The 22214-nt window shown below is 50.2% G+C and overlaps 1 protein-coding gene across 1 annotated transcript in view; it reads left to right on the top strand.

The window, feature by feature from the left end:
- Positions 1-22214, top strand: part of ESPL1 (extra spindle pole bodies like 1, separase) — a 196879-nt gene that overhangs the window by 55506 nt on the left and 119159 nt on the right. Inside the window, exons 7-14 of the mRNA XM_075337218.1 lie at positions 15796-15989; positions 16207-16449; positions 17001-17145; positions 17802-17955; positions 18041-18180; positions 18308-18442; positions 19279-19398; positions 19546-19717. Of these exons, the coding sequence (XP_075193333.1) occupies positions 15796-15989; positions 16207-16449; positions 17001-17145; positions 17802-17955; positions 18041-18180; positions 18308-18442; positions 19279-19398; positions 19546-19717 (1303 nt within the window). The remainder of the gene's footprint in view (positions 1-15795; positions 15990-16206; positions 16450-17000; positions 17146-17801; positions 17956-18040; positions 18181-18307; positions 18443-19278; positions 19399-19545; positions 19718-22214) is intronic.

Raw genomic sequence — 22214 nt, 5'->3', positions numbered from 1 at the left:
CTTCAATCTGAGTTTTCATAAAAGAAAAAATTACGACGCTGCTTCCACCCATTACAATGTTAGAGAACTCTCTGGGACTTTGTTAGTTTTTATGCACATGGTAAAAAAAAAGAAAAAAAGACAGTAAGTTGCTAACAGAGGTACCACATTTTTCCGGTTTATAAGACGCAATCCAAATTTAAAGAGGGGGGAAAAAAGTAAAGGGTGGGTCCATTTTATAACCCGGAGGTGTCTTACCAGCGGGGTCATAGGAGGAGGAGGCAGGGGCGGTGGTGCAGCAGGGCGATGGTGCGGCGAGTGTCCCAGATGTTCACTGCGGACGGCTTAAGGCAGGCAAGATCCAGAAACTGCTGAGGGCTGCTGTGCAGCGGGCAGTGAGGTGAAGCAGGGGCCATCCTTGGGTGCTGGGGGCTGCTGTGCAGCGGGCAGTGAGGTGAGGCAGGGGCCATCCTTGGGTGCTGGGGGCTGCTGTGCAGCGGGCAGTGAGGTGAGGCAGGGGCCATCCTTGGGTGCTGGGGGCTGCTGTGCAGGGGCAGTGAGGTGAGGCAGGGGCCATCCTTGGGTGCTGGGGGCTGCTGTGCAGCGGGCAGTGAGGTGAGGCAGGGGCCATCCTTGGGTGCTGGGGGCTGCTGTGCAGCGGGAAGTGAGGTGAGGCAGGGGCCATCCTTGGGGGCTGCTGTGCAGCGGGCAGTGAGGTGAGGCAGGGGCCATCCTTGGGTGCTGGGGGCTGCTGTGCAGCGGGCAGTGAGGTGAGGCAGGGGCCATCCTTGGGTGCTGGGGGCTGCTGTGCAGCGGGCAGTGAGGTGAGGCAGGGGCCATCCTTGGGTGCTGGGGGCTGCTGTGCAGCGGGAAGTGAGGTGAGGCAGGGGCCATCCTTGGGGGCTGCTGTGCAGCGGGCAGTGAGGTGAGGCAGGGGCCATCCTTGGGTGCTGGGGGCTGCTGTGCAGCGGGCAGTGAGGTGAGGCAGGGGCCATCCTTGGGTGCTGGGGGCTGCTGTGCAGCGGGCAGTGAGGTGAGGCAGGGGCCATCCTTGGGTGCTGGGGGCTGCTGTGCAGCGGGCAGTGAGGTGAGGCAGGGGCCATCCTTAGGTGCTGGAGGCGGGGAGGCAGGGGCCTTCCTTAGGTCGACGGTGCAGCTTCAAATAATGGTCACAGAGTCGGCGCGTGCGCAGATTGAGATGTCTGCTCAGTGACAAGCAGAGATCTCATCTAGCCATGCACCACCTCCAGGTGCCATTTTCCTTAAGTGTATTGCTGGGCTGCAGGCGGTGCTTGTGCAGATTAGATCTTGAGCCGAGAGCTCCATCTGCGCACGCGCCGACTCTGGGTGTCATTATTTGAAGTCGCAGCTCTGACCTAAGGATGACACCTGCGTCACCGCCCCCCAGCACAGCAGCCCGCAGCATTGCCCCTGCCTCCAGCTAGCCCTCTCCACCACCTCCCGGTAAGCTACATTAGGCTTATAAGACTCACCCCTCATTTTCCTCCCAAATTTTTGGAAGGAAAAGTGCGTATCATAAGCCGAAAAATACGGCAATTACCTGCCTTTTGTACCTGGTGCCGACACATAGTGGTCATTGACCACTCCTGCCAGTGATTCAGCTGCTCCAAGTCAACAGAGGTCTTCTTCCAGGCTGCTTTGTTGACTGTGCGACTGCCATCATGCTGATTGACATTTAAGGAGTGGGGAGACGGCTCGTTCCCTGTCAACAGCATAGAACAGAAAAGAAGCCACCGCTCTGTTAACGTGATGTTCTCAGGAGCCATTCAATCACCGGCAGAAGCGATCTCTAGCAACAAAGAGCAGGCAAGTAGTTAGCAATTACCTGCCTGTTAGTTCTTGGGTACATTATAAAAATAAATAACACACATCCCCTTTTAAAGCACATTTAGAATACACTGTAATTAGTTTGGGGTATAAAATACAGATGAGACAGTTTCTTTGAAGAGATTGTCCAGTGAACAAAGTAATCAATAGATCTTGGAATAATAAGATCCACGATTGGATTTGTTAAAATTAACTCATTATCGGGGAAAAAAAAATCTTCTAAATGTGCCCCTTCTGTGTAATGGCCGTGTCTGACCATACAAGGCCGTGATCTGATCACACCACATCTCCTGGTCAGGGGAGGAAATGTAAAAAAAAAATATACGGACATGACCGCATGGGATTCCAGTAGATTCTTTGTGAGGTAGAACATATCACATTCACTTAAAGGTAAGGTGCCGTCTTTTTTTTTTTTTTTTTTTTCCCTTTGTATTAATAGTGATTATGGAATCCATTATTAATACAAAATTAAATTATTTAGTTTTTATTTAATTCTATTTTTACTGAAACACTGGGGGCTGCCATCTTGGATTTGCAGTGTGTGATGACAGGCCGGGGCCACACGGAGCACTGAGCTTGCTCTACTGTAGTCTCAATTCAGCCTGCAATATCTGTTACCACCTTACCCCTGATTCCTCGTCTCATCAAGAAGATCAAAGCCGAACTTGGAAGTCCTTTTTTCGCTGGTGCAAGGCCAGGCAGGCATCTCCCAGATTCTTTTCTCTCCCTTCCTTTCTGGTTTTATTTAGTCTGGCCTCAAAACGGGCCTGTTCCTTAGCTCCCTCCAAGGGTCAGGTTTACGCTCTATCCTTCCTGTTCCAGGAAAGCCTAGCCTTCCTGCTCTCAAGTCAAGACATTCGTGCAGAGAGTTGCATATTCTGACCCGCCATGTGTCCCAGGGATCCTTGGGATTTCAATCTGGATTTGGACATTTCTTCATGGTTTCCCCTTTTGAGTCCATTGGAGACATCGCTTTTTCTTTCCTCTCCTGGAAGTTTGCCTTTCTGGTGGCTATCACCTCTATCAGGCGCAGCATCAAGCTTCCATGTCGCAGATTTATAAAGTGGTTTTCTATTCACACCTTCTCAAAATTCTACAGAGTACACCCCTATGTCTCGACTGATGCAAGCTTCATAAGGAAGGTTCTGCAGGCACAAGCGGCTCCGGGCTATTCCTGATCCTGGCTATTTCCTTCTCATTTGTTATCCCACCCTTGGGACTGCTTTTGTATGTGCCATGGTTTCCTATGTCCCCTCCCCAATGAAAAATATGAGAAAAGAGGATTTCTCTGACGCCTCATTGGGGGACACAGGACCATGGGTGTTCTGCTGCCTATCCATAGGAGGACACTAAGTAGATGCAAAAGCATAGCTCTTCCTCTGCAGTATACACCCCCTGGCCGGGCCAGGCAAGCTCAGTTTTAGCTTGGTGTCTGTAGGAGGCACTTCCTTTCAAGGTTTGTTATTTTTTGAGGGCGACTGTTTCCTTTTGGGACCGATCTCCCACTACCATCAACGGGCGGGAACGTGGAGTGTCGCCTCCACGTACCTCCTCCTGCGACGCTGGATCCTGGGCTGGACGACTGGTTCCACAGATTTTGGGTACTCGCCATCAAATCCTTTTCTGAGTCTTCATTGGAGGTCACAGCTCCCTCCCTTGTATAAAATTTTTCTTTATCGTTCCTATGGGAGACCCAGACAATGGGTGTATAGCTTCTGCCTCCGGAGGACACACAAAGTACTACACTCAAAAGTGTAGCTCCTCCCTCTGAGCTTATACACCCCCTGAAAAACTGGCTAGATCTGGTTCATCGCTTTGTGTTCAGGAGGCATACATCCACACATGCATTCTCATCTGATTTTTTGATTTTTGGAAAGAGTTTGAAGAAAAGCGGGTCCAAGCCTGGACCCCCGGCATGTCCCTTCTCACCCCACTGTGTCGGCGGTGCTGTTAAGGTTGATTCCAAGGCTGGAGCCTTACATGCCGTGCTCCTTCACCATCCCTCCTGGGCTCTGGCTTGAAGTGGAAGCCAGCACGGTTCTCCATGCTTAGCAGGAGACCGGTCTCCATCCGCAGCCCTTCAGGATCCTGCTGGACCGGAGCACTCATCCCCAGGGACTTGGAACCCTGCGTCTCAGCAAGCTAAGTACCTGAGGCGCTTATATATTGGGGGTCCCTGTACTTTATTGTTGTGGGAGAGTGTGCGGAGTGTGTTTTATGACATTTCCGGCGGGTTCTCTGGCTGTCTCCTGAGAACCGCGCCGATGGTGCCTGCGCGCCGGCCGCACCGCTCAAATTTAGGCCCCGGCTTCGCCGGAGGCCTAGTTTCGGTTTCACTGCCCTCGCATGTCATTCATGCAGAGGGACAGCGCGGCTCCGCCCAGTGGCCGTTCTGCACAGGGGAGGGACACTCCTCACTGAGTACATGTCTCCTCCCCTGTAAGTCTCTATGGCCCTCCAGATCCTGCTCCCAGAGTAAGTCCCGCCCCCTCTCCGCTCCGGCGGCCATTTTCTCAGCGTTTTTCCTGCGATCAGCACTGGTCTGCAGCATCCCTGCTGAGGTGCTTGGGGGTCCGGGCTTCGGGATCTGTAGGGCACACAACACCGCTCCAGCGGTCTGGTAAGCCACAACCTCTGGTTGTGGTCCTCTGTATATACTCTCTGGGGGTCGTTCTGGCAGAGCCCCCACTCCAGCAGCATGTCTCACACGAGGAGCAAGGCTCCAAAGCTGTATTCAGTATGCGCTGCATGTAAGCTCCTACTGCCTGAACCGAGCACCTATCCACATTGTGATGCCTGCTCTAACCTGACGATTCCTCAGCCTGGAATCGCACCCCCAGTGGTCTCTCAGGCTGCTCCTGCTCCTGTGCCTGAACCCCCGGCTTGGGTAGAATCCTTTTCTAGGTCTATCTCCCAGTCTTTTGCCGACTCTATGGGACTTCTGTCCAGGACTTTGCTGAACATGCATCAGCCCCCTTCACACGGTGCCTCTGCTGCTAGGGCTCTCTCTCAGGACCGGAGCTCACAGAGGATTCATCATCTGGTCCCAGACCCCGTCCTCCGAAGAGGAGACGCAGGGCTCCCTCTCCTTCCTCGTCCCGCGGCTCTTTTTCAGAAGCTGACTCGCAGTACGAGGAGGATGCCTTTACGGGGGGCTCGGAGGTTAACTCCATGTGCCCCATTGATCTGTCCAAAAGTGACTCAGATGTTAGTCATTTGATTGCGTCCATTAATTCTGTACTGGATCTCAATCCGCCAGTATCAGAGGAGCAACCCTCTCTGGCAGAAAAGCACCAGTTTACCTCGCCTAAGAGGACAAAGAGTGTGTTCTTTAACCACTCCAGTTTTCAGGCCGCTGTGACCAAGCCCAGGGCCTGTCCCGACAAACGCTTCCCAAAGCGTGGTTCTGATGACCGTTTTCCCTTTCCACCTGAGGTGGTCAAGGAGTGGGCTCATTCACCAAAGGTAGACCCTCCAGTGTCTAGACTCTCTCAGCCCGGACCGTTGTATCAGTGGCTGATGGCACCTCTCTTAAGGATTCCACTGACCGCCAGGTTGACCTTCTGGCCAAATCTATATATGAGGCGGCAGGGGCCTCGTTCTCCCCGACTTTTGCAGCAGTGTGGGCTCTCAAAGCCATCTCTGCTTCTCTAGAGGAGATGCATTCCCTCGCCAGGGAATCTATGCCCGAAATGGTTACCTTAACTTCCCAAGCTTCAGCTTTTTCATCCTATGCCATGTCTGCCATGCTGGAGGCTTCTCACCGCACTGCGGTGGCTTCGGCTAATTCCCTCGCTATCCGCAGGATCTTGTGGCTTCGAGAATGGAAGGCAGATGCTTCTTCAAAGAAGTTCCTTGCTGGACTCCCTTTTGCTGGGTCGAGGCTGTTCGGTGAACAGCTGGATGATATTATTAAGGAAGCTACTGGCGGGAAGAGTACTTCCATGCCACAAACCAAAACCAGGAAACCTGTCCAGGGTAGGAATCAGTCGAGGTTTCGTTCCTTTCGTTCCTCCAACTGGTCGGCCTCTAAGCCCTCGGCCTCGTCCACTAACTCAGCCAAGGACCAAAAATCCAACTGGCGCACAAAAGCGCGTCCACAGAAGACCGCAGGAGGTGCTGCCGCTAAGGCAGCCTCCTCTTGACTATCTGTCCGCGCCAGCAACGTCCTTAGTCTGTGGCAGGCTCTCCCATTTTGGCGACGTGTGGTTTCAACACGTCTCCGATCAGTGGGTGCGGGATATCATCTCCCACGGCTACAGGATAGAATTCTCTTCCAGCCCGCCAAACAGATTTTTTTCTGTCAACTCCCCCCTGCTCCAAGGCCGCCGCCTTCTCTCAGGCCGTGGCATCCTTGCAGGCCAATGGAGTAATTGTACCGGTTCCCGCCCGGGAACGGTTCAGAGGTTTCTACTCAAATCTCTTCCTAGTCCCCAAAAATGACGGTTCCTTCCGGCCCATCCTGGATCTCAAGCTTCTCAACAAGCATGTTCAGGTGCGGCATTTTCGCATGGAGTCTCTGCGGTCAGTAATTGTCTCAATGACCCAAGGGGATTTCCTGGCGTCCATCGACATCAGAGATGCCTATCTACATGTGCCAATTGCAGTTTCACACCAGCGTTGGCTACGCTTTGCAATAGGAGAGGATCATTTCCAATTCGTGGCTCTCCCCTTCGGGTTAGCCACGGCCCCTCGGGTATTCACCAAGGTCATGGCGGCAGTGATTGCGGTCCTGCACCTCCAGGGGTTAGCAGTGATTCCTTACCTGGACGACCTTCTAGTCAAGGCTCCATCCAGCGCAGTCTCGCTCACTCTCACCACTCTAGCCCAATTCGGGTGGCTTGTCAATCTGCCCAAATCCACTCTGACTCTGACCCAGAGGCTCACGTACCTAGGGATGCAGTTCGAGACTCTGCCGGCACTCGTGAAGTTGCCCTTAATCAAACAGCAGTCCCTCCAACTGGCGGTGCGCTCTCTACTGAGGCCCCGCCGTTATTCCATCTGGCAGCTGGGTCAGATGGTGGCATCAATGGAGGTTGTTCCCTTTGCCCAGTTCCATCTGCGTCCTCTGCAGCTGGACATTCTCCGCTGTTGGGATAAGCGGCCTTCCTCCTTGCACAGGTTAGTGGCTCTGTCGCCACAGACCAGGAGCTCTCTTCAGTGGTGGCTTCGGCCCCTCTCTCTATCTCAGGGGCGCTCCTTCCTGGCCCCGTCCTGGGTGATCCTCACCACGGATGCCAGTCTCTCCGGCTGGGGAGCGGTATATCTCCACCACAGAGCGCAGGGCACTTGGACTCCGTCCGAGTCAGCCCTTTCAATCAATGTGCTGGAAACCAGAGCCGTGCTTCTGGCTCTCCTAGCTTTTCACCACCTATTGGCGGGCAAGCACATCCAAGTCCAGTCAGACAACGCGACAGCGGTTGCCTACATCAATCACCAAGGCGGGACACTCAGCCGCCTGGCAATGTTGGAGGTACAACGCATCCTTCAATTGGCGGAGGACTCCAAGTCCACCATATCCGCAGTCCACATCCCAGGCGTGGAAAACTGGGAGGCAGATTATCTCAGCCGTCAAACCGTGGACAGTGGCGAGTGGTCCCTGCATCCGGCAGTGTTTCAGTCCCTCTGCCGCAGGTGGGGCACTCCGGACGTGGACCTAATGGCATCCCGTCACAACAACAAGGTTCCGGTTTACGTGGCTCTCTCCCACGATCCTCAGGCATTCGCCGCGGACGCTCTGGTTCAAGACTGGTCCCAGTTTCGTCTGTCCTACGTGTTTCCCCCTCTAGCTCTCTTGCCCAGAGTCCTGCGCAAGATCAGAATGGAGGGCCGTCGAGTCATCCTCATTGCACCGGACTGGCCCAGGCGAGCTTGGTACCCAGACCTGCTCCATCTGTCCGTAGAGGTGCCGTGGCATCTTCCGGACCGTCCAGACCTTCTCTCACAAGGTCCGTTTTTCCGCCAGAATTCTGCGGCTCTCAGATTGACGGCGTGGCTCTTGAGTCCTGGATCTTGACGGCTTCTGGTATCCCCCCTGAGGTCATCTCCACTATGACTCGGGCCCGGAAGTCTTCCTCTGCCAAGATCTATCACAGGACTTGGAAAATTTTCCTGTCCTGGTGTCGCTCTTCCGGCCATCCTCCTTGGCCTTTTTCCTTGCCGACCCTTCTGTCCTTTCTACAGTCCGGTCTGCAGCTGGGACTGTCCCTCAACTCTCTCAAGGGACAAGTCTCGGCTCTGTCAGTGCTGTTCCAGCGGCGTATCGCCCGGCTCGCTCAGGTCCGCACCTTCTTGCAGGGCGCGTCTCACATCATTCCGCCTTACCGGCGGCCCTTGGATCCCTGGGACCTCAATTTGGTTCTCACGGTTTTGCAGAAACCCCCCTTTGAGCCTCTTAAGGAGGTTTCTTTGTTTCGTCTTTCACAGAAAGTGGTCTTTCTAGTGGCCATAACTTCCCTTCCCATAACTTCTCTGATTTGGCTGCGCTCTCTTCGGAGTCACTTTTTTTGTTTTTCATCAAGACAAGGTGGTTCTCCGTCCGACTCCGGACTTTCTTCTTAAGGTGGTTTCTCCTTTCCACCTTAACCAGGACATTACCCTACCTTCCTTTTTGTCCGGCTCCTGTTCACCGCTTTGAAAAAGCGTTGCATACTCTGGATCTGGTGCGTGCTCTCCGGATCTATGTGTCTCGCACCGCTGCTCTTAGGCGGTGCACCTCTCTTTCTTCGGCGCTCCATTGGGAGACCCAGACGATTGGGTGTATAGCTACTGCCTCCGGAGGCCACACAAAGCACTACACTAAAAAGTGTAAGGCCCCTCCCCTTCTGGCTATACACCTCCCGTGGGATCACGGGTTGCTCAGTTTTCAAGCTTTGTGCGAAGGAGGTCAGACATCCACGCATAGCTCCACTGTTTAGTCAGCAGCAGCTGCTGACTATATCGGATGGAAGAAAAGAGGGCCCATATAGGGTCCCCAGCATGCTCCCTTCTCACCCCACTTGCGGTTTGTTAAGGTTGAGGTACCCATTGCGGGTACGGAGGCTGGAGCCCACATGCTGCTTTCCTTCCACATCCCCCTAAGGGGCTCTGTGGAAGTGGGATCTTACCGGCCCCCAAACCCTGAGGCCGGGCTCCATCCACAGACCCAGAGACCCTGCTGGAGGAGCTGAGTACCGTCAGGGACAAGGCCCTGCAACATTCAGGTACTCTGTGTCCCCGCACAGACAGGCCACGCACACTCCAGACTTGCTGGGTGTGCTAGTGCGCCGGGGGCAGTAGCGCCGCGCGCTCGGGTTAGAGTCACTGCAGCTTAGCTGAGTGATTTTATGTGTTGGGAACTACCGCGCCGACCGCTCCGGGAGCGGCGGCGCGGCTGGGACTTGTAGTGCGCCGGGGACTCGCGCTGACCGCGCTTTTACGGCGGCAGCGCTCATAAATCTAGTCCCCGGCTTTTGCGGCCTAGCTCCGCTTCGTTCCCGCCCCCACCCTGTCAATCAGGGAAAGGGAGAGACGCTGTTCTATAGTCAGCGCCGAGGGCTGGAGTCTTATTTACATACTCCAGCCCTCTCACTGGGCACAGTGGGGACGCAAGTTTCCCGCTCTTGGTCTGAACACGCCCAGGGCCCGCCCCTCTCCACAGGACGCCGGCAGCCATTCCTGCATGCAGTCTGGCTGGAGAACGGACACAGGCTCTGTGGGACTCAGACAAGGGGCTCTGGCGACCACACACCCGCGTTTATGCGGGCGGTAAGCTGCACATAAGTGCTGGCCCCACTAGTGCCACAGTGTTATTTGGTGCACTTTTTCCCTGTACCATATATATTTATATTGCACTGTACGGTCGCTTCTTGGCTTATACCCTATATTGCTGAGGAGACGACAACATGTCATCCGCAAAACGCAAGGGTGCCAAGGCACAGGCGGTATGCACTGCTTGTGTCGCATGTGGGGCTGATCTACCGGCAGGTTCCAATGACCCCCATTGTGTGCAATGTTCAATCCCTGTGCCACTTCGGCAGCCAGAGTCTATGGTGGTAGTGGCCCAGGCAGAGACGCCTGTGAACCCTGCCCCGGTGACGGGGACAGAATTTGCAATTTTTGCTGATAAGATGTCTGTGACTATGACAAAAATCCTGGAGACCTTGCAGTCCAGGCCAGTTACTCAGACCATGGACACTGCTGTGTCTATGCTCCCCGGTCCCCCTCAGTTGGAACTAATCCGTACTTCAAGGGGGTCCCAGGCATCACAGGCTGAAGACTCTGACTCGGATGACAGTCCCAGGCAGCCTAAGCGGGCTCGCTGGGAAAGACCCTCGACGTCATCACACTGGTCAGGGTCTCAACGAGAAGAGTCTCTGTATGAGGAGACAGAGGTGGGTGATCAGGAGTCTAATCCTGACACCGCTCTCAATCTAGATACCCCTGATGGTGACGCAATGGTAAATGACCTTATAGCGGCCATCAATAGACTGTTGGATATTTCTCCCCCAGCCCCTTCAGCAGAGGAGGCAGCTGCACAGCAGGAGAAGTTCCATTTTCGGTATCCCAAGCGTAAATTGAGTACTTTTCTGGACCACTCTGACTTCAGAGAATCAGTCCAGAAACATCATGCTTATCCAGACAAGCGTTTCTCCAAACGTCTTAAGGATACACGTTATCCCTTTCCCCCTGACGTGGTCAAACGCTGGACCCAGTGTCTAAAGGTGGATCCCCCAATATCCAGGCTTGCGGCTAGATCCATAGTTGCAGTGGAGGATGGGGCTTCACTTAAAGATGCCAATGACAGACAGATGGACCTATGGTTGAAATCTGTCTATGAAGCTATCGGCGCGTCGTTTGCTCCAGCATTCGCGGCCGTGTGGGCACTCCAAGCTATTTCCGCTGGTCTGGCACAGGTGGACTCTATCATACGTCCAGCAGTGCCGCAAGTGGCGTCCTTAACTACGCAAATGTCTGCGTTTGCGACATACGCTATCAATGCGGTACTGGACTCTACGAGCCGTACCTCAATGGCGTCCGCCAACTCTGTGGTTTTGCGCAGAGCCTTGTGGTTAAAGGAATGGAAAGCAGATTCTGCTTCCAAGAAATGTTTAACCAGCTTGCCGCTATCTGGAGACAGACTGTTTGGTGAGCAATTGGCTGAAATCATTAAACAGTCCAAGGGTAAGGACTCCTCCTTACCCCAGCCCAGATCAAGCAAACCTCAACAGAGGAAGTGGCAGTCGAGGTTTCGGTCCTTTCGAGGCTCGGGCAAGCCCCAATTCTCCTCGTCCAAAGGGACTCAGAAGGAGCAAAGGAGCTCAGATGCCTGGCGGGCTCACTCACGCCCCAAGAAAGCAACCGGAGGAACCGCTTCCAAGCCGGCTGCCTCATGACTTTCGGCCTCCTCTCTCCGCATCCTCGGTCGGTGGCAGGCTCTCCCGCTTTTGCGACATTTGGCTGCCACAGGTCAAGGACCGGTGGGTAACAGACATTTTGTCTCACGGGTACAGGATAGAGTTCAGTTCTCGTCCTCCACCTCGGTTCTTCAGAACTTCCCCACATCCCGACCGAGCAGATGCCCTTCTGCAGGCGGTGGGCTCTCTAAGAGCAGAAGGAGTGGTGATCCCTGTTCCTCTTCAGGAACAAGGGCAAGGTTTTTACTCCAATCTCTTTGTGGTGCCAAAAAAGGACGGCTCATTCCGTCCTGTTCTGGACCTAAAACTGCTCAACAAGCATGTGAACGCCAGGCGGTTCCTGATGGAATCCCTCCGCTCCGTCATTGCCTCAATGTCTCAAGGAGATTTCCTTGCATCAATAGACATCAAAGATGCTTATCTCCACGTGCCGATTGCTGCAGAGCACCAACGCTTTCTACGTTTCGTGATAGGAGACGACCATCTACAATTCGTAGCTCTGCCATTTGGTCTGGCGACAGCCCCACGGGTTTTCACCAAGGTCATGGCGGCAGTGGTAGCAATCTTGCACTCTCAGGGACACTCGGTGATCCCTTACTTAGACGATCTGCTTGTCAAAGCACCCTCTCAAGAGGCATGCCAACTCAGCCTGAATGTTGCGCTGGAGACTCTCCAGACTTTAGGGTGGATCATCAACTTTTCAAAGTCCAATCTGTCACCGACCCAATCACTAACGTATCTTGGCATGGAGTTTCATACTCTCTCAGCGATAGTGAAGCTTCCGCTGGACAAGCAGCGGTCACTACAGACAGGGGTGCAGTCTCTCCTTCAAGGTCAGTCGCACCCCTTAAGGCGCCTCATGCACTTCCTAGGGAAGATGGTGGCAGCAATGGAGGCAGTCCCGTTTGCGCAGTTTCATCTGCGCCCACTTCAGTGGGACATTCTCCGCCAATGGGACGGGAAGTCAACATCCCTGGACAGGGAAGTCTCCCTTTCCCAGACGACCAAGGACTCTTTGCAGTGGTGGCTTCTTCCCACCTCTTTATCACAGGGAAGATCCTTCCTACCCCCATCCTGGGCAGTAGTCACGACGGACGCGAGTCTATCAGGGTGGGGAGCAGTTTTTCTCCACCACAGGGCTCAGGGTACGTGGACTCAGCAGGAGTCCACCCTTCAGATCAATGTTCTGGAAATCAGGGCAGTGTATCTGGCCCTACTAGCCTTCCAGCAGTGGCTGGAAGGAAAGCAGATCCGAATTCAGTCGGACAACTCCACAGCGGTGGCATACATCAACCACCAAGGAGGGACACGCAGTCGGCAAGCCTTCCAGGAAGTCCGGCGGATTCTGATGTGGGTGGAGGACAGAGCATCCACCATATCCGCGGTTCACATCCCGGGCGTGGAAAACTGGGAAGCAGACTTCCTCAGTCGCCAGGGTATGGACGCAGGGGAGTGGTCCCTTCACCCAGACGTGTTACAGGAAATCTGTCACCGCTGGGGGGTGCCGGATGTCGACCTAATGGCGTCTCGGCACAACAACAAGGTCCCGACCTTCATGGCGCGGTCTCGCGATCAAAGAGCTCTGGCGGTAGACGCCTTGGTGCAAGATTGGTCGCAGTTCCGGCTCCCTTATGTGTTTCCACCTCTGGCACTCTTGCCCAGAGTGCTACGCAAGATCAGATCCGATTGCAGCCGCGTCATACTCGTCGCCCCAGACTGGCCGAGGAGGTCGTGGTACCCGGATCTGTGGCATCTCACGGTCGGCCAACCGTGGGCACTACCAGACCGACCAGACTTATTGTCCCAAGGGCCGTTTTTCCATCGGAATTCTGCGGCCCTGAACCTGACTGTGTGGCCATTGAGTCCTGGATCCTAGCGTCTTCAGGATTATCCCAAGGGGTCGTTGCCACTATGAGACAGGCTAGGAAACCCACGTCTGCTAAGATCTACCACAGAACGTGGAAGATATTCTTATCCTGGTGCTCTGCTCAGGGAGTGTCTCCCTGGCCATTTGCATTGCCTACTTTTCTTTCTTTCCTGCAATCTGGGTTAGAAAAAGGTTTGTCGCTCGGCTCCCTTTAAAGGGCAAGTCTCGGCGCTATCCGTCTTTTTTCAGAAGCGTCTAGCACGACTTTCTAAGGTGCGCACGTTCCTGCAGGGGGTCTGTCATATCGTACCCCCATACAAGCGGCCGTTAGATCCATGGGATCTGAACAGGGTACTAGTTGCCCTCCAGAAGCCGCCCTTCGAGCCTCTGAGGGATGTTTCACTTTCTCGACTATCACAGAAAGTGGCTTTTCTGGTAGCGATCACATCTCTTCGGAGAGTGTCTGAGCTAGCAGCGCTGTCATCCAAGGCTCCTTTCCTGGTCTTCCACCAGGACAAGGTAGTGCTGCGCCCCATTCAGGAGTTTCTCCCTAAGGTGGTATCCTCTTTTCATCTAAATCAGGATATCTCCTTGCCTTCCTTTTGTCCTCATGCAGTTCATCGGTATGAGAAGGATTTACATTTGTTAGATCTGGTGAGAGCACTCAGAATCTACATTTCCCGCACGGCGCCCCTGCGCCGCTCCGATGCACTCTTTGTCCTTGTCACTGGTAAGCGCAAAGGGTCGCAGGCTTCCAAAGCCACCCTGGCTCGATGGATCAAAGAACCAATTCTTGAAGCCTACCGTTCTGCTGGGCTTCCGGTTCCTTCAGGGCTAAAGGCCCACTCAACCAGAGCCGTGGGTGCGTCCTGGGCATTACGACACCAGGCTACGGCTCAACAGGTGTGCCAGGCAGCTACCTGGTCGAGTCTGCACACTTTCACCAAACATTATCAGGTGCATACCTATGCTTCGGCGGACGCCAGCCTAGGTAGAACAGTCCTGCAGGCGGCAGTTGCCTCCCCGTAGGGGAGGGCTGTCTTTGCAGCTCTAACATGAGGTATTTCTTTACCCACCCAGGGACTGCTTTTGGACGTCCCAATCGTCTGGGTCTCCCAATGGAGCGCCGAAGAAGAAGGGAATTTTGTTACTTACCGTAAATTCCTTTTCTTCTAGCTCTTATTGGGAGACCGAGCACCCGCCCTGTTGTCCTTCGGGATTTTTGTTTTTTTCGGGTACACATGTTGTTCATGTTGAACGGTTTTCAGTTCTCCGATGTTACTTGGAGTGAATTTGTTTAAACCAGTTATTGGCTTTCCTCCTTCTTGCTTTAGCACTAAAACTGAGCAACCCGTGATCCCACGGGAGGTGTATAGCCAGAAGGGGAGGGGCCTTACACTTTTTAGTGTAGTGCTTTGTGTGGCCTCCGGAGGCAGTAGCTATACACCCAATCGTCTGGGTCTCCCAATAGGAGCTAGAAGAAAAGGAATTTACGGTAAGTAACAAAATTCCCTTCTTTTGTGCTAACCACAGGGCGGCGTAAGGGCCTCTCTGCTTCTAAGCCGACCTTAGCCCGTTGGATCAGATCGACCATTTCGGATGCCTACCAGTGTTCTCAGGTGCCTCCCCCGCCGGGGATCAAGGCACACTCGACCAGAGCTGTCTGTGCCTCTTGGGCTTTCAGGCACCAGGCTACGGCTCAAAAAGTCTGTCAGGCTGCCACTTGGACTAGCCTGCATACCTTTTCGAAGCACTACCAAGTGCATGCTCATGCTTCGGCAGATGCGAGCTTGGGCAGATGCATCCTTCAGGCGGCTGTCGCCCATTTGTGAAGTTAGGCTCCGCCTACATCCTAGTTTTTTCTGTTTATTTCCACCCAGGGACTGCTTTGAGACGTCCCATTGTCTGGGTCTCCCATAGGAACGATAAAGAAAGAGAATTTTGTTACTTACCGTAAATTCTTTTTCTTATAGTTCAGTTTTGGGAGACCCAGCACCCTCCCTGTTGCCTGTTGGCAATTTCTTGTTCCGCGTGTTATCACCGGCTGTTGTCGTGGACAGAGTCTCCGGTTGTTCCGGTTCTGGCTCTGTTTTTACTTGTTGGTGGCTATTCTCCTTCAGCTTTTGCACTAAACTGGCTAGATCTGGTTCTTCAGGGGGTGTATAAGCTCAGAGGGAGGAGCTACACGTTTGAGTGTAGTACTTTGTGTGTCCTCCGGAGGCAGAAGCTATACACCCATTGTCTGGGTCTCCCAATACGGAACTATAAGAAAAAGAATTTACGGTAAGTAACAAAATTCTCTTTTTTGTTTTCAACTATATTGCTCTGGGCTTCATTCCTACTTTCCTGTTGATTCTCCTAGAAGCTATGATCCCATGCTGTAATGTTTGTATACCTATCCCCTGGGCAGGGGAGGAAGTAATATCAGACCATGTACCTGTACGGTCAGACACAGCCATTACACATTACATAGCAGGGGCACAGATTCTCAGCACAGGTTTTATTCCAAGATCTATTGGTTCATATGTACTCGATTTGTGGGATAACCTGTTTAACAATGTGTGTTGTCAGTGATATTTTTTTTCATTATTTTTTTGTTTGAACTCCCCCCATAGATTTTGTTGGATACTCGACATTAAATATAGAGTAGTTTTTAGTTTACACTTCTCTGTATAAGATTTTCTGCATGTGATCTTGTGTTCCCAGATTCACCGCTGCTTTAAGCTGCACGTGGAGAGCTGCCGGAAGGCCGGGCTCACCGCCCTCGGCCTGGAAGCCGTCACTCTTTGGCTACGAGCCTTACGTTCTCAAGTCTCTCAGCAGATGGCTGAGCCGGTTTCCCAATGGGTCAAGATTAAAATTGATAGTGCGAAGAATGGAGATGAAGATCTACGTCTGCAGTGAGTGAGATGATAAAGCAATATAGAGGAGAGATTTACTAGGCAAAATGTGCCCGTATGTTACATGTTTACGTATGTGTGCGCCATCTGAGATATTGGCTGCCATTTCCATTGATCTCCATCTATCCGGCATAACTTTACTGTTTTTTAATATTATTGAGCTCTACTCTCTGCCTTTATATAAATCGTCTGTTGTTTTATTTTTCCTCTTTGTCAGTACCTTGAAAGATGGACTTGTAGATAACCCTTTGGATCCTGAATTGATGGTTTCTCTCCTGGCAGAAGAGTTGAAGGGTTATAAATCTGTCCATGGTGACACCGGACAGGAGCGCTACAATACAATCTGTGACCTCCTTGAACTCTGCGCTGAAGAAAGCAGCCTCGCCGATCACCGGCCGACCTTCCTTCTCGAGCTTGCTCAAGTTCTCTGTTATCATGACTATTCTGGGCAGACTGAATGGTAAAGTGGGGTTATAGAATCATTATATTGAATAGAATTGATTCAGCAAGGCAACAGCCCTGACAGCTGGCTACTGTACACCTCAAACTTAAAGGGAATCTGTCACCAGGTGTTTACTCCTACCCCCCCCCCCCCCATATCTGAGAGCAGCATAATGTAGAGACAGAGACCCTGATTCCAGTGATGTCACTTACTCAGCTGTTTGCTGTTGTTCTGATAAACTCAATGCTTTCTCTGCAGTTATACAGAGCTCATGAAAATGCTGGACTACCTGCAGCACACAAAGTAGTTCTCTAATGATCTACTGCTCGTTAAACAGTGATTTTATGAAAACTACACTAAGCAGCAGTAAGTGACACATCTCTAGAATCAGGATCTCTGCCCCTACATTATACTGCTCTCAGATTAGGTGTTAAAAACCCCTGGTGACCGATTCCCTTGAAACACCAAAACTCCTCATTCAAACTCATGAAAACTTTTTGAAATGCTAGAAGTGCTTTAAAATATGGATATTATTTATTTTTATTTTTTTTTCCTTCCACTCTCTCCAGTACGGCTTTGGATGCTGTGCAGAATTGCCTCAGACTTCTTGATTCTGCTTTGCAAGGTTCAGAAGATAAAAAGCATTTGCTGGATATAAAAGCCCAGGCCCTGCTGTGGCAGTACATCTGCACACTTGAAGCTAACATGCGTGAGGTATGTGAACTGTCTGTCCATGGTTTTTGGCTACACGGCCACATTTTTCGTGTGACAGCAATTCTCAAAACAAAAAAAAAAAAATGGATTTCTGTAAAAAAACAGCTTGCAGACAATTCTATCCAATTTGCATCTATGGCAAGTGAGTCCCATGCAACCAGCGACATGGCATCATACTCATTTGGAAATTTTTATGACTGTCGCAATAATTCACAGATCACAACGCAGTGCCAAAGGAAATCATTAAATCTGATGCCACATAACACAGGGCACAGTGTAGCCCCTGCCTAAGATAATTCCTGTATATATGCCATGTGGATATAATGGAGGAAAGATTCCAGCTCGGGCTGCTCTCACTTGTGGGGTGGTAGTGTGACGTGCAGCTGGAACTTGCAGTTGGACTGTGGCACAATCGCAGGTGATGCTGCACACTACCACCCTGATTACGTAATGTGAAAATCCAGCCTTAGATTTTGATCCAGAGCAGTATGTAGCTACAAGGAGCAGCCCAGAAGCAAGTGCTAGACCGCTGATCTTGGAAGGCTCCAGATGCAAGAGCTTTTGAGCCTTTGTTAGATGTCAGACTTTTTAGTACCTGAAAGTTTAATGCACTCCTGTACCGTATTTTTTTTTTCTCATTGCTGTGCAATGTACAGGGTTTGGAGGAGCAACAAAGGAAAGAAAAATTAGCTACCCAACGTCAGTGGATGGGTATAGAATACGAACCCAATGACCTCAACTATGAAGATAAGCTCCTGGATGACCAGTCTGCCAGGGACGGCATCTGTTTCACTCTGGCTGGAGAAGCAGGTAAATCTCTTACAATTTCTGGAAATGCATACCTTTGTTGTGTATACTACTATCTGTTTCTGATAAATCTTTTTGGGGTGAGTAGGACCCATGAAAGGCTTGGATGAAGCCCTGGACTTGTGGAAAGCTCTGCTCTCAGGTCCCGAAATCCCATTTCTCCATAACAGTGAGCAGACTGTGTTCTCGCTGCATCTGTTGGGATCTCTGTTTCGCCTCATGGGAAAGGTGAATCACTATTTTATTTTTTTGACCTTTTTTGTTATTCCTGTAAATTGGAAGAGGAAAGGTAACAAATCCTCTCTCCACCACCGCTCTATACATTGCAATAACATCACGGATCGTGTTTTCTCAGCCTGTGCAGGCAATACAGAGCTTTCTGCTTGTGAGACGTCTATGCAGTTCCATCGGTGATCACATCCGGGAGGCCGGAGCCCTTTGTCATTTAACCAAACTTCTGTTTTATTTGAAGGGCCCAGAGTATGCAAAGGTACGTCTGTTACAGTATTGCCTTCTTTTTTAGATCAAAGATGTCTCTGTTAACAAAGTGCATGCACAAGCAATATTTATCTCTTGTATCCCTCGTCTTCTCCATAGTTAACAATTTTTATTGGAAAACCCGTAATCTAATTGCGTTGTATTGACCATTGTATGTATGTTGATCCCTCTTGTCAGCTTCCTCATTCTACTATATCCCCGCTAGCTTACAACTTGTCACATTACTCGGACATCGCTGAAACTTCTGCGCTTTGGTGATGTGACAAGCAGAAAGTCGGCATGGATCCACATTAACATATCCGAGGCTGACAGTAGCTGCCATACCTTTACATTACATTGTGCAGTACTAACCAACAAAATAATAATTTACATGGAAACCCTCTTTAAAGGGAATCTGTTAGCAGGATTTTGTAATGTAAGCGGAGAACAGCATGCTGCAAGGGTTAAAAAAAGTAAAAACTGTGCTTCTCTTATCTGTGTGCAAGTGATTGCTTGAGAAGCTCAATCAGCTCTGGTGTTTTCTTTGATCCAAATTCTTCGTGTGAGAACGGCTGCACCCAGTAATCTAAGTTAAATATGGTTAGTTTCAGAATCTCTTTGCCTATAACATGCTGCTCTCAGATGAAGCAGCAAAAACCTGCTGACAGATTCCCTTTTAAAGAGGACCTGTCACTGGCTCTTAGGCTGGAAGCTGGAAGTTGCTCTGCTGTCTTTGGTGCCACAGTCCTGCATATGGTGCTTTCGTGGCTCATGTATCTAGCTCTGTACCTTTTTTTTTTTTTTTTTTTTTTTAATCTGCTCATGTATCTGGTAATTTTCTATTCTTAGGTCACCCTTCGGGAAGCAGAAGCAGCTCTACGGGAAGCTGACACGTCCTCTGAAGTCTACGTGTTGACTAACTGCTGGTTTCAGCTCCTTCAGAGTCACCTCTGCCGGGTGACAAACCAGGTACATTTGCCATCCTCCATACTGGTATCGTACTGGTAATCACATTTTATCTTTTATATCTTTTCAGATAAATGCTTCTTAATACTGTTTTTTTATAAAAGACCTTTCAGCGAAATTAATCCAGATTTTCCTTTTCTATATTGTAAGGTTGATAAAGGAGTACAGCTTCTTGTAAGTCTTCTCCAACATCAATCTCTGCAGAAGTCTTCCAAAGCTTGGTACCTACTGAAAGTTCAAACTTTACAGGAACTGTCATGGTTTCTTCAACTTCCACCTTCAATTCTGCTCCCAGATCTCTATAAACAGCTCTGTTCTCATGGTAATGTCATTTACAGCTTTTCGTATGTACACAAGGTATTATTATAGCGCCATTTATTCTTTGGCCTTTTAAAAGTCCAATAGTCATGAACGATATAGTCAACAGTGTATAGCACACATCGTGGTCTCCTTTTTTTGCAGCTTAGCCTACAAGGTTGTGTGCGGTGTAGCAAATAAACTATTTTACCATAGTGCCTGCCTGGACCTCTTGGATTAGCAGCAGCGCACAATTATTATCATTAAGAATTGTTCTTGTTGTTCTTGTTCTTCTTCTTGTTCTTCTTGTTCTTGTTCTTGTTCTTGTTCTTGTTCTTGTTCTTGTTCTTCTTCTTCTTCTTCTTCTTCTTCTTGTTCTTCTTCTTCTTCTTCTTCTTCTTGTTCTTCTTGTTCTTCTTGTTCTTCTTGTTCTTCTTGTTCTTCTTGTTCTTCTTGTTCTTCTTGTTCTTCTTCTTCTTGTTCTTCTTCTTCTTGTTCTTCTTCTTCTTGTTCTTCTTGTTCTTCTTGTTCTTCTTGTTCTTCTTGTTCTTCTTGTTCTTCTTGTTCTTCTTGTTCTTCTTGTTCTTCTTGTTCTTCTTGTTCTTCTTGTTCTTCTTGTTCTTCTTGTTCTTCTTCTTGTTCTTCTTCTTGTTCTTCTTCTTGTTCTTCTTCTTGTTCTTCTTCTTGTTCTTCTTCTTGTTCTTCTTCTTGTTCTTCTTCTTGTTCTTCTTCTTGTTCTTCTTCTTGTTCTTCTTCTTGTTCTTCTTCTTGTTCTTCTTCTTGTTCTTCTTCTTGTTCTTCTTGTTCTTCTTGTTCTTCTTGTTCTTCTTGTTCTTCTTGTTCTTCTTGTTCTTCTTGTTCTTCTTGTTCTTCTTGTTCTTCTTGTTCTTCTTGTTCTTCTTGTTCTTCTTGTTCTTCTTCTTGTTCTTCTTCTTGTTCTTCTTCTTGTTCTTCTTCTTGTTCTTCTTCTTGTTCTTCTTCTTGTTCTTCTTCTTGTTCTTCTTCTTGTTCTTCTTCTTGTTCTTCTTCTTGTTCTTCTTCTTGTTCTTCTTCTTGTTCTTCTTCTTGTTCTTCTTCTTGTTCTTCTTCTTGTTCTTCTTCTTGTTCTTCTTCTTGTTCTTCTTCTTGTTCTTCTTCTTGTTCTTCTTCTTGTTCTTCTTCTTGTTCTTGTTGTTCTTGTTGTTGTTGTTGTTGTTGTTGTTGTTGTTGTTGTTGTTGTTGTTGTTGTTGTTGTTCTTCTTTCCGTGGAGCTTTATATGTGAAAAGGGGTGTATATAATAGGGACAAGCACAATAATCATAAACAATACAAGGCACAGACTGGTACAGGAGGCGAGAGGACCCTGCCCACGAGGTCTGTCTGCAAGGGATGGGTGAGAGTGGTGGTGGTCATCCAGTGCTATATCTAATTGTTACGACAGATGTAGGCTTGTCGGAAGACGTGGGCCTTCAGGTTCCTTTTGAAGCTTTCCCATGGTAGGGGACTCATGTTGTGACGGAGCATTCCAGAGTATGGGGGATGCACGGGAGAAATCCTGGATGCAATTGTGTGAATAGGTGAGGGTAGTAGAGAAGGAGATCTTGTAGGATCGGACATTCCGTGCATGTAAGTGCCAGGAGACTACGTCACATATGTAAGGAGGAGGCAGGTTGTGGATGGCTTTATGGTCATGGTTAGGGTTTTTAGCTGGAGTTGTTGGGCAATTGGAAGCCAGTGAAGAGATTGGCAGAGAGGAGAGGTCTGGGAGTAGCGGGGGGACAGGTGGATTAGTCAGGCAGCATAGTTTAGAATGGATTGAAGGGGTGCGAGAGTGTTTGAAGGGAGGGCACAGAGCAGAGGGTTACAGTAGCCCAACGGGAGATAAGAGCATGGACTAGGGTTTTTGCAGCTTCATGGAAAGAGTCCTAATCCAGGAAATATTTTTGAGTTGCAGGAGATGAAGATGGCTTTGATGTGTGGCTTGACGGATAGAGCAGAGTCAAGAGACACCCCCAGGCAGTGAGCATGCGGGACTGGGAAGAGTGCGTAGCTATTGACTTTGATAGATCTGTTAGGGGGGTTGAATGAGAGAGAGGAAAGATGATGAATTCTGTTTTGTCAATGTTAAGTTTTAGAATTCGAGCAGAGAAAAAGGATGAAATAGCAGACAGACATTTTGGGATTTTGGTTAGTAGGGAGGTGATGTCGGGTCCAGAGAGGTAGATCTGCGTATAATCAGCGTAGAGATGATACTGAAAGCTGTGGAACTCTGAGCTTTCCCAGGCCGAAGGTGTAAATGGAGAACAGCATGGGTCCAAGAACTGAACCTTGGGGGATGCCGACAGACGGGGCGAGATGAGGAAGTGGTGTGAGAGTGGGAGACTACCACTACATTGTCTTCACGTCGGGTGTTCCCAGTCGGAGAGTACTCCAGCAGCTTTTCCATATGACCTCTTGAGTTGTGGGTTTAAACAACCCGAAAAGGTGAGCAATTCCTATGTCACCTAATATTCGTCTCCGGATAAGACCCCACTGTGCTGTGT

This window comes from Anomaloglossus baeobatrachus, chromosome 2 (assembly GCF_048569485.1).
Source record: "Anomaloglossus baeobatrachus isolate aAnoBae1 chromosome 2, aAnoBae1.hap1, whole genome shotgun sequence".
NCBI lineage: Eukaryota > Metazoa > Chordata > Amphibia > Anura > Aromobatidae > Anomaloglossus > Anomaloglossus baeobatrachus.
This window is presented reverse-complemented; position numbering and strand designations above follow the sequence as displayed.